The 9,633-nt window shown below is 33.9% G+C and overlaps 1 protein-coding gene across 1 annotated transcript in view; it reads right to left on the bottom strand.

Moving 5' to 3' along the window:
• LOC113273382 (uncharacterized mitochondrial protein AtMg00240-like) overlaps nucleotides 1-6,005 on the bottom strand; it is a 12,445-nt gene extending 6,440 nt beyond the window's left edge. Inside the window, exon 1 of the mRNA XM_026523115.1 lies at nucleotides 5,667-6,005. Coding sequence (XP_026378900.1) covers nucleotides 5,667-6,005 — 339 coding nt within the window. The remainder of the gene's footprint in view (nucleotides 1-5,666) is intronic.
• Between the last annotated feature and the right edge of the window lie 3,628 nt (nucleotides 6,006-9,633).

Below are 9,633 nucleotides of genomic sequence, written 5' to 3'. Positions count from 1 at the left end.
TGTGCGAACCCGAGGGGCCGAGACGATATAGTAATCGTCGTCCTTCCCTGCACACAGTTTATATAATATATTTTTTTTTTAATAATAATACCCTTCCGTAGGGTTAAAAAAAATAAAGTCCAATTGTTTAAAGTCCAAAGTCCAAAATAAATATAAAAAAAATTATAGTTTTCCTCACACACTCTAAAAAAAAAAAAAATTAAAAATTAAATTCTAAAATTGTCCTTTTTTCTTCTCTTTTCCCTTTAAGCTTTTTCCTCTCCAAGTCCTTAGTGCTCCACTTCGAACCTGTAATCCAAAGACAAAAAGACAAAGTAAAAAGGAACAAATAATAAAAAAAAAATAAACCTAAAAATTCTACCTAAGCACAACTCCCCGGCAGCGGCGCCATTTTGTTGTAGTTTTTCTGTGGTAGTAAAAGTTCGTTGCTCGGAACTTAGTAAACCTCAAGCTAAGTTGAGAGAAGAATCCTAAATTACGGAAGAAACCTTATTTGGGCAGAATTCCTAGTTAGGAAGACTTTTGTTTTAGGCAACACTCTTAGTTTAGGAAATAGATTCCTAATAGAAGACCTTATCGGCTGAGTACACATAGACCTAGAGAAAACTACATACAGACCTAGGGATGAAAGTTATAAATAGGGAGGTTTTGTTGTTAACTACACACAGACCTAGAGAAAACTTGTATACAAATTTCTGTGTTATTGTCAAAGGAAAGCTTTAGCAAACATCTTAGGGTTAACTTCTATTTAGAGAGATTGTGAGCGCAAAAGAAAAAGAATAGTAAATCGTTTTCTTGTTCATAATCTAGAGAATATATATTTCTTCGAACTACTACTTTGAGTTCTGTTTTCTAAGTTTATGTCTATTATTATTCTGAATTCCGCCTCTATAATAATAGTTAGCAAGGTATAGAGATCATATGTATCAAGTTGGCATCAGAGCAAGGTTAGTTTCTAGGGTAAATCCCTAAGGTTTATGGTTTTCACTAGATATCTCTACATAAAGCTTGGTGAGGTACTCGAGAAGCTAGAAGACGTTAGGTGAAAAGATGAGGGTACCCAAATATACCTCAATCTAAAACTTTTCCACCTATAAGTCATTTCTCCGAAAGTGATTATCTATGGACTGAGTCGAGACAATACAACTAATCGGTTCACACTTCGTGTGATCGTCTATGGATACGAGATCGAGACAATACAACAACGAAGTATGTTTACTTGATAAGAGGTTCATACTTAACAAAACACAATAAGATTACTATCAAGTAAATAGGAATTAACGTTTGTGTAATTTACTTCTAATTATAATAAAAAATAATTACGGAAATAGAAACGTAAAAGACACATCAAGATTTTGTTAACGAGAAAACCGCAAATGCAGATAACCCCGGGACCTTGTCCAGAGTTGAATACTCCCAGGATTAAGCCGCTATAAAAAATCAAACCAACTTTGTATTGTTGATACCAAGCAACTAAACCTATAGTTCACCTAGATCCGTTTGTATTCCCACGCCTCCAACTTGTAATAAGTCACGTACTTGGGACAATTCCTTTGGTTCGTATTCCAAACAGTAAAGGAACAACAAATTTGTTTGGTATCAACTATTTTCAACCAAGTGATGTGAGTTCGACAAAAGGCTCTTCCGTTTAACTCAATAAACTCATTTGTCAGGTCCTTAGATCTATCTACTAACAATTACTGAAGTAATCGTCTAGATTTTGCAATCAATACTTTGAATCACAAAGAAACGTATTGATGCCGATCTACTCAACTAATCAATCCAATCTACCACAAGGATAAACTGATTATAGTTGGATCCTCTTTAACCGAAACAAGTATTGTGCACACCAAAGATTATGAACCCAAATCAGAAATCTTCAAAGTCTTCTTTGTCTTCAAATCTTCTTAGATTTTCAATAAACACCTGAACACAATCAACTTGAATCACTTGTGATCAATCACGCACATAACGGAGTCTGTTAACTATGGATTATCATAAGACATCTTTAGAACTACAAACAGTCTAAAGATCCCCGTCGAAACTTCGATCTAGTTTGAGTGAATCTTATATCAGGAGAGAAGATTCTCAAGCATAAACAAACCAGGTGCAATAAAAGTTCAATAATCGTTAGTCAATAAAATAAATCGAAAACTAATAATAAACCGCAATTATCTAGTTTCCCACCAACGGTGCTAATAGAGCTTCTCAATCCTAAAGAAGTCTTTAAACTGAGCGGTCATAAGAGATTTCGCATAATTAGGTTACTTTCCTCTCCGAATTGGCGGGTCCACCAGTGACAACACAACTAGGTAGTTTTGCTGGGGATTAGTTTGCTAGAAATGCAAACTTTGATATTTATGGATCAAGGAAGTTTGGACACCAAGGAATTTCTAAAACCGAAAATATTCTCAAGATATGCAATATATTCCAGATTCGGTTTCCATAATTCCTGGAAATGCTTTGTCCAAACATTGACTGAAAATCTCTTAGAAAATCTCCAATTAGTAAATGCACATTACCAATTTTCATTTTCCAAAAATAAAATTAAAAACCTTAATTAAAAGATTCTCAACTTATTTTTCAATCCGGGATTTTTCCTTTAGCTATTAAGGAATATCTTTGAACAATAAAAGATAAGCGTTACTGCACATGTTCAAAGTATGTCGACATCTTTACTTTGTAAGTCCTCTTTCATACTTACAATCTTGAAACCGATTTGCCATACTTCCAAACGAGTTTAGAATTGATTCATCTGACTTTCAATAACTATGTGATTGATTAAGAACACTCAATCACAAATCATGGGTTTCACGGTTCTACCAAAACAAGTTTTGGTTCTACCTCCATGTGAGTATTATGCATAGTCACACTAGTTTTCCAAAAATTCGGTTGACTAGGTACTAGGATCGGTTCCCCACATACTTATGGTAACTACTTGTATTTGTTGCACATGTCCATAGGATCGGTTCCCCTTTTACTAAAAACTTGTTGCACATGTTCATAGGATCGGTTCCCCCATCTACTAAAAATGTGTTGCACCTCTTACAAGGATCGATTCTCCTCTTGTGATCGGTTGCATCTCTTCATAGGATCAGTTCCCCTTTTCCTATAGTTGGTCATACCAAAAACACTAAATCGATCATACCATCTCATGTGATTACTTAAGATCGGTTTCACTAATAAAAGTCATACCAATACAAAAGTCAGGCCTTGTGAATAGTTTTACCAAGAACATAAACAAGTCATGAGCGGTTATACTAATCACACATATTGGTAGTTCAAAAGATATGCAATGAATAACAATACCAATAAGCCTAGCAATTTCCCTTTTGATTCACGAAACAAGTTCATGAATTTACTTCCTTTAAACTAATGTAAAACATTGTTTCCTAGGATGAAATCTTCACCTCATACCCATACATAATCACAATAGCATTCAAATGGTTATGTCGATGTCTTATATACGAAGTTCAAAAGATAAGCATTATACTTCGTATTGTATTCCTTAATATTACGTCTAACTAGAGTGTAAGCATTCATGCTTCGCAGTTATGTTTTCAATATGCACGACTTGAAAGATACGTTAGGGAATGAAACAGTTCAAGTTAAATATAACTAACCTCATCCGGATGATGTAGTCGTTGTAGATCCTTACTTCTTCACTTCTTCAAGTCTTCGCAATACTTGTAATGTCTCATATCCTAATACTTTCAAGCTAACCTATACGAAGTTGACTCTAGTACATAATCAATCGACTCTTTAAATGATTTTTGGTTCACTAAAATATGACAATGAAACTTGACATACCAACGCTTGGTGGGTTCAACCGAGCTATGCTCTAACAATCTCCCCGTTTGTCAATTTTAGTGACAAAAATCTTACATCATATGGATAAACAAATTACAAGAATTCATTACACATACGCTTGATTCCCAAATTCAACAACACAATAACATGTATACATTCAATTCAAAAATTCCGTTGTTGACATTATAATAACAAATCTAATACTCCCCCTAAAGGTAAGATAGGTAGATTTTATCAATCCGCACTTCTTTGTTATTCCTTTGTAGTCCATATAACTACAAGTATCATATGATATGCTACTCCCCCTATGCTTTACTCTTTCGTTAGATAAACGTTTAAGCACACATGTCCTTTCCCTTAGTGATACCAATCAATATAAATCAATACCAGTATCACTTGTTTACCCCATATATTTCTCCCCCTTTTTGCAACAAATTGACAAAGGTACGAGCAAATAAAGGACAAACCAAAAGGATCTTACAAATCTCAAAACTGACTTGCAAACCTATAAGAGTTAAGCACGAGGGTTTCACACACCATTTTTGATAACCAATATCAAAACCGAAACTAAAAAGTATTTTTTTTTTTGATATGTTACCAATGAAACATATTCCCGAAGCAATTTTTTCTAATAGTTTAGCAAACCAAAAATCGACTAAGCACCTTAGTTCCTTTGCTAAATCGATTGTACAAATGCAATCGCTTGTTCGATAAGACCAAAATAAAGATAACTCTATTTTTCTCATCGGGTTGTAATTATCCATATAACTTAGACCTTTAACTTTTAAACAAGACAAGTACTAGGTTAGTTAACTAGCATTCCTTATTAAGGCATTCGATTAGACTTGAATAACCGAAACCTCCACTTTGATAAGTCTAACTAAGATCAAAACTAACTTAGTTTCTCTTATCCGGAATTGAATTGGACTAAACTATTCATCCCGTAAACCTGTTCTTTCGTTAAGCCATAAACAATTCATACAAACCAAATAAATCAAATTGCATAATTATTCACCTCAACCGGAAGCAATTGAAACAACATACACATTAAATCACCGCAATTGCAACGAAATTTTGTAAGCCTAAACGATTGGTACCAAATAATAAAGCAAGGTAACAATAGTTTTTCTTAACCGGAAACAATTGAATCACACACACATCCATACACAAATAATGGAATAAAACATCAATTGTATCGAAATTTTGTTAAGCAAAAGCAATAAATATACGCAATAAACTCGGGCTTTTCTTAAACAGGAAAACAATTAACTAACAAAGTCGTTACCTCAAATTTCACATCCTCTTCTCCAATATGTTTGCATCTTCTTCCAGGGAGAATTAATATCGAAATATCATTATGTTGTAATCTTTATGTAAAAAAAAGAATGACAACAAGCAACCTTTACCAGATAAAGGTTGAAAACCGGTTTTAACTATTGCAAGCAAAAGTTGAAAACCGGACGCACAAGATACTAATGTACCTTGACAATCCCTATGGATTTCCTTAGATTTTCCAATGTTGCTCTACCTAAGGGTTTGGTGAGAATTTCAGCTAGATGATGCTTATACTCTAATTTGATTACACCATTCTCATATAACTCTCTAATAAAGTGATATCTGATATCTATGTGTTTAGTACGAGAATGTTCAACTGGGTTTTCAGTCAATCGAATAGCACTTGAGTTATCACACAGTATTCTCGTAGTTGAAATATCAATTCCATAGTCAATGAGCATTTGTTTCATCCACAATAGTTGGGTACAACATGTACCAGCAGCAATATATTCTGCTTCACAGGTTGACAAGGACTTTGAATTCTGTTTCTTGCTATGCCAAGCTATAAGATTTTGACCAACATAGAAGCAACCACCAGAGGTGCTTTTACGATATTCTACACATCCTGCCCAATCAGCATCTGAATAGGTAACAAGACTATCGTTCGTATCCATAGAGTATGATAAACCATAATCTAGTGTACCATTAACGTATCTAATGATTCGTTTTACAGATTTGAGATGTGATTCTCTAGGATCTGCTTGAAATGTAGCACAACATCCCACACTAAAAGCAATGTCTGGTCTTGTTGCAGTTAGATATAGCAAGCTCCCTATCATAGATCTGTATAGTTTCTGATCAACTGATTTTTCTCCTGGATTCGATTGAAGTTTTCCAGTAGTTGGCATCGAAGTTGCCATAGGTGTTGCACTTTTTAGTTTCAATTTTTCAACTAAATTTCTTGCATATTTTTCTTGAGAAAGTAGAATATTGTCTTTTTGTTGTTGTATTTGTAACCCAAGAAAATATGATAATTCTCCAACACTACTCATTTCAAATTCTCCACTCATAAGATTCAGGAATTCATCTGTTAGAGATTTTGAGGTGGATCCATAGATGATGTCATATACATATATTTGCGCTACAAGTACATTTTTCCCGCTCCATTTGGTGAAAAGTGTCTTATCAGCACCGCCTCTAGAGAATCCTTTTTGAAGTAAGAAGGATGTCAGTTTATCATACCAAGCTCTTGGAGCTTGTTTTAGACCATACAAGGCCTTCTTAAGTTTAAAGACATAATTTGGGAATAATGGATCTTCAAATCCTTAAGGTTGAGCAACAAATACCTCTTCTTTTAAATCCCCATTCAGAAATGCAGATTTAATATCCATTTGAAATTTTTTTATCTTAAGACAGCAAGCATAGGCAAGTAACAGTCTTATTGATTCTAAACGAGCAACAAGAGCAAAAGTTTCATCAAAATAAATACCTTCAATTTGAGAATATCCTTGAGCAACGAGCCTAGCTTTATTTCTGACAATCGTCCCAAATTCTTCTGATTTTTTCTTGTAGATCCACTTTGTTCCAACAATGTTTACTCATGTAAGCTTAGGAACAAGTTCCCACTCTTCTTGTCTTTTAAACTGATTAAGTTCCTCGTGCATTGAGTTTACCCAAGCAGGTTCACTGAGTACTTCCTCAATGTTTTTCGGCTCTATTGAAGAAATAAAACATGAATATTGACAGACGTTCTGAAGTTCTCTTCGAGTAATAACTCTAGCATTGGCATCTCCAATGATGTCTTCAGAAGATTTTCTTTGATGTACCCATTTAACAGGTTTTTGGACAATATTTACGGTATCATTGGGTTGTTCAACAATACTTTCATTATCGTCTTTATCATCTGTGTCACTAATTAAAGGAACAACTGATGGTTCGACTTCAATCTGTTTTTCTTTAATAACAGTTTCATAGGGAGGAAGATTTGCTGCAATGTGATTGTCTTGGAAAAAATCGCTAATGTCATCAATAACCACATTGATTGATTCCATCATGACTTTGGTTCTGAGATTGTATACCCTAAAGGCACGACTGTCAGAAGCATAGCCAAGAAAAATTCTTTCATCACTTTTGGAATCAAATTTTCCTCTATGTTCTCTGTCTTTGAGAATATAGCATTTGCTTCCGAAAACCCTTAAATAGCTTAGATTGGGTTTTCTTCCATACCATAATTCATATGGGGTATTTAGAGTTTTAGATCTTAAATAGACTCTGTTTATAAGATAACAGGTTGTAAATACAGCTTCCCTCCAGAAGGTTAATGGTAGGTTTTTATTATGAAGCATTACTCTTCCTTTTTTTGAATATTTATATTCTTTCTCTCAGCTACACCATTCCTGAGGTGTAATAGGAGCAGAGAATTGATGAGTAATTCCAATACTATTACATCATTCATATACTTTTGTATCCTTGAATTATGTACCACGATCGCTTCTTATCTTCTTAAGCTTGCGACCTTGTTCATTTTGAATTTTATTCACAATAATTTTGAACTACTCAAGAGTGTCATTCTTGTGCTTCAGAAAAGCAACCTATGTGAAACGTGTATAGTCATCTACCATTACTAAAGCATACTTGTTTCCTCCAGCAGATGCTTGTTGGATCAGACCAAAACGATCCATATGAATAAGACCGAGAGGAGCACGGGCGGCTATGTCTCGGGAAAGTTTGTGTGGAATTTTTCCTTGCTTACCCTTTTGGCATGCACCACAAACCTTCTACTTTAGTGTTAATTTTTGGAACGCCTTTGACAAGTTCACAGTTAATGAGCTTTCCTAGCATTCAGTAGTTGATATGACCAAAGCGTTCATGCCACAAATGAGTTGACTCAACCTTAGTCAAGTTACAGTATAAATTGGATCTACGTCCTCGAAAAATTACTTTTCTGGACTTATCTTCAATATCACAATCTATCGTATTGAAGATAACTTTGTGACCTTTATCACAAATTTGACAGAAAGACAGAAGATTATCTTTCATTCCTTTAACATAAACAACATCATGGATTTCGGGAATACCTGGAAGTTTGATAGTACCCTTTTTGTTAATAAGACAGCTGATTCCATCTCCGAAGGTCACTGATCCTCCTTTGTAGTCTTCAGTTTTTGTAAACCAAGAAAGATCACTTGTCATATGTATAATACATCCACTATCTAGAAACCATTGGAATGGTGAGGTTGTTTTAAGTGCAAATGCTCCAAGACATTGTTCACCAGATTTGGGATGGTTTGTTAAGTTCTTAAAAAGTTTCTTAACACGATTAATCAGACATTTTGTACGACAAATCTACTGAATTTAACAATTCAATCTCTTTTGAAAACGGTTCCTGGTCTGACTCTTATTAGACTGTTTAAGATGTCTAGATGAAAGAATTGAGCATATTTGAGAATCTCTTGATTTAGACTGCAACACATGGAGATAAAGTTTCTTTGTCTTTTTTTTTTTTTGCAAGAACATGGAGTTTCTTTTTTTTTCTTTTGCAAGAACATTTAAACATGTAACTTAGTCCATTTGGGACATTTGTATGTTTTTATTTTGTGTAGCATGGATTTAGAACTGATAACTTGGCTGTTTTTAGATAAAATTGTGTCTGAATTTCAGGTATTTCTGTGTTCTGTGAGATATCGAAACTTATCAGAAAAATATATGGATATCGTATATCCGATAATTCTTAACGTAACGGAAGCGGCTGAGCCACTATCTGTTACGATAAGTACCGTTGATCGCCCTAACTTTTTTTCTTCTAGAAGTCGTTGTGAAATTTTACATCCAAATTAACTTTTTGCTTTTTAATTTTTAAAGGACAAAAAGTTACTTCTGGATCTGTATCCAAATGCACTGTAACTGATTTAGTTCCGTCTTGGAAAACTAGAAGCTATTTTGTTTTTGGTTGCCAAACATGTTCTCAAAGCAATTTTTTTTCTTGTTTTTTAAGATACTACTTTCTTTTTCTTTTTATTTTTCTTTTAGTTTTTTGATATCATGTAATATTTTCCTTCAGAGTCACCTTTGTCACCTTTTATGATACTATTTTGTTATTTCTAGAAGTCGTTCTGAAATACACCCAAACTAACTTCTTGTTTTTGGACTGCTAGAAGTCAAAAAGTTATTGTTGGATGTGTATCCAAACGCGCTATAAATGTTTTTGTTCCGCTTGGAGAATTAGAAGCTACTTTTTTTTTGGTTGCCAAACATGTTCTCAAAGCAATTTCCTTTTTCTTTTTCTTGTTTTTTATGATACTACTTTTTTTTCTCTTTTCTAATACAAATAAAACAAGAAAAATAAAATACAAATACAAATAAAGATGCGAATTACTAATAAATCGCGAAGAGAAATGGCGAACTGCAACAGTAACCGATTTTTGTAGGGAGGAGGATGGATGGTACAAACCAAAATAAAATCCAACTATTTAATATAGTTGTCTTCCCCAAAAAGAGATGCTTCTAAAATAGAGAAGTTATTTGCTCTAATTGTTGTTTGAGACGAAC

Source organism: Papaver somniferum, chromosome 4 (genome assembly GCF_003573695.1).
Source record: "Papaver somniferum cultivar HN1 chromosome 4, ASM357369v1, whole genome shotgun sequence".
Classification (NCBI taxonomy): Eukaryota; Viridiplantae; Streptophyta; class Magnoliopsida; order Ranunculales; family Papaveraceae; genus Papaver; species Papaver somniferum.
The sequence above is the reverse complement of the archived record's forward strand: the minus strand, read 5'-3'. Positions and strand labels throughout refer to the sequence as shown.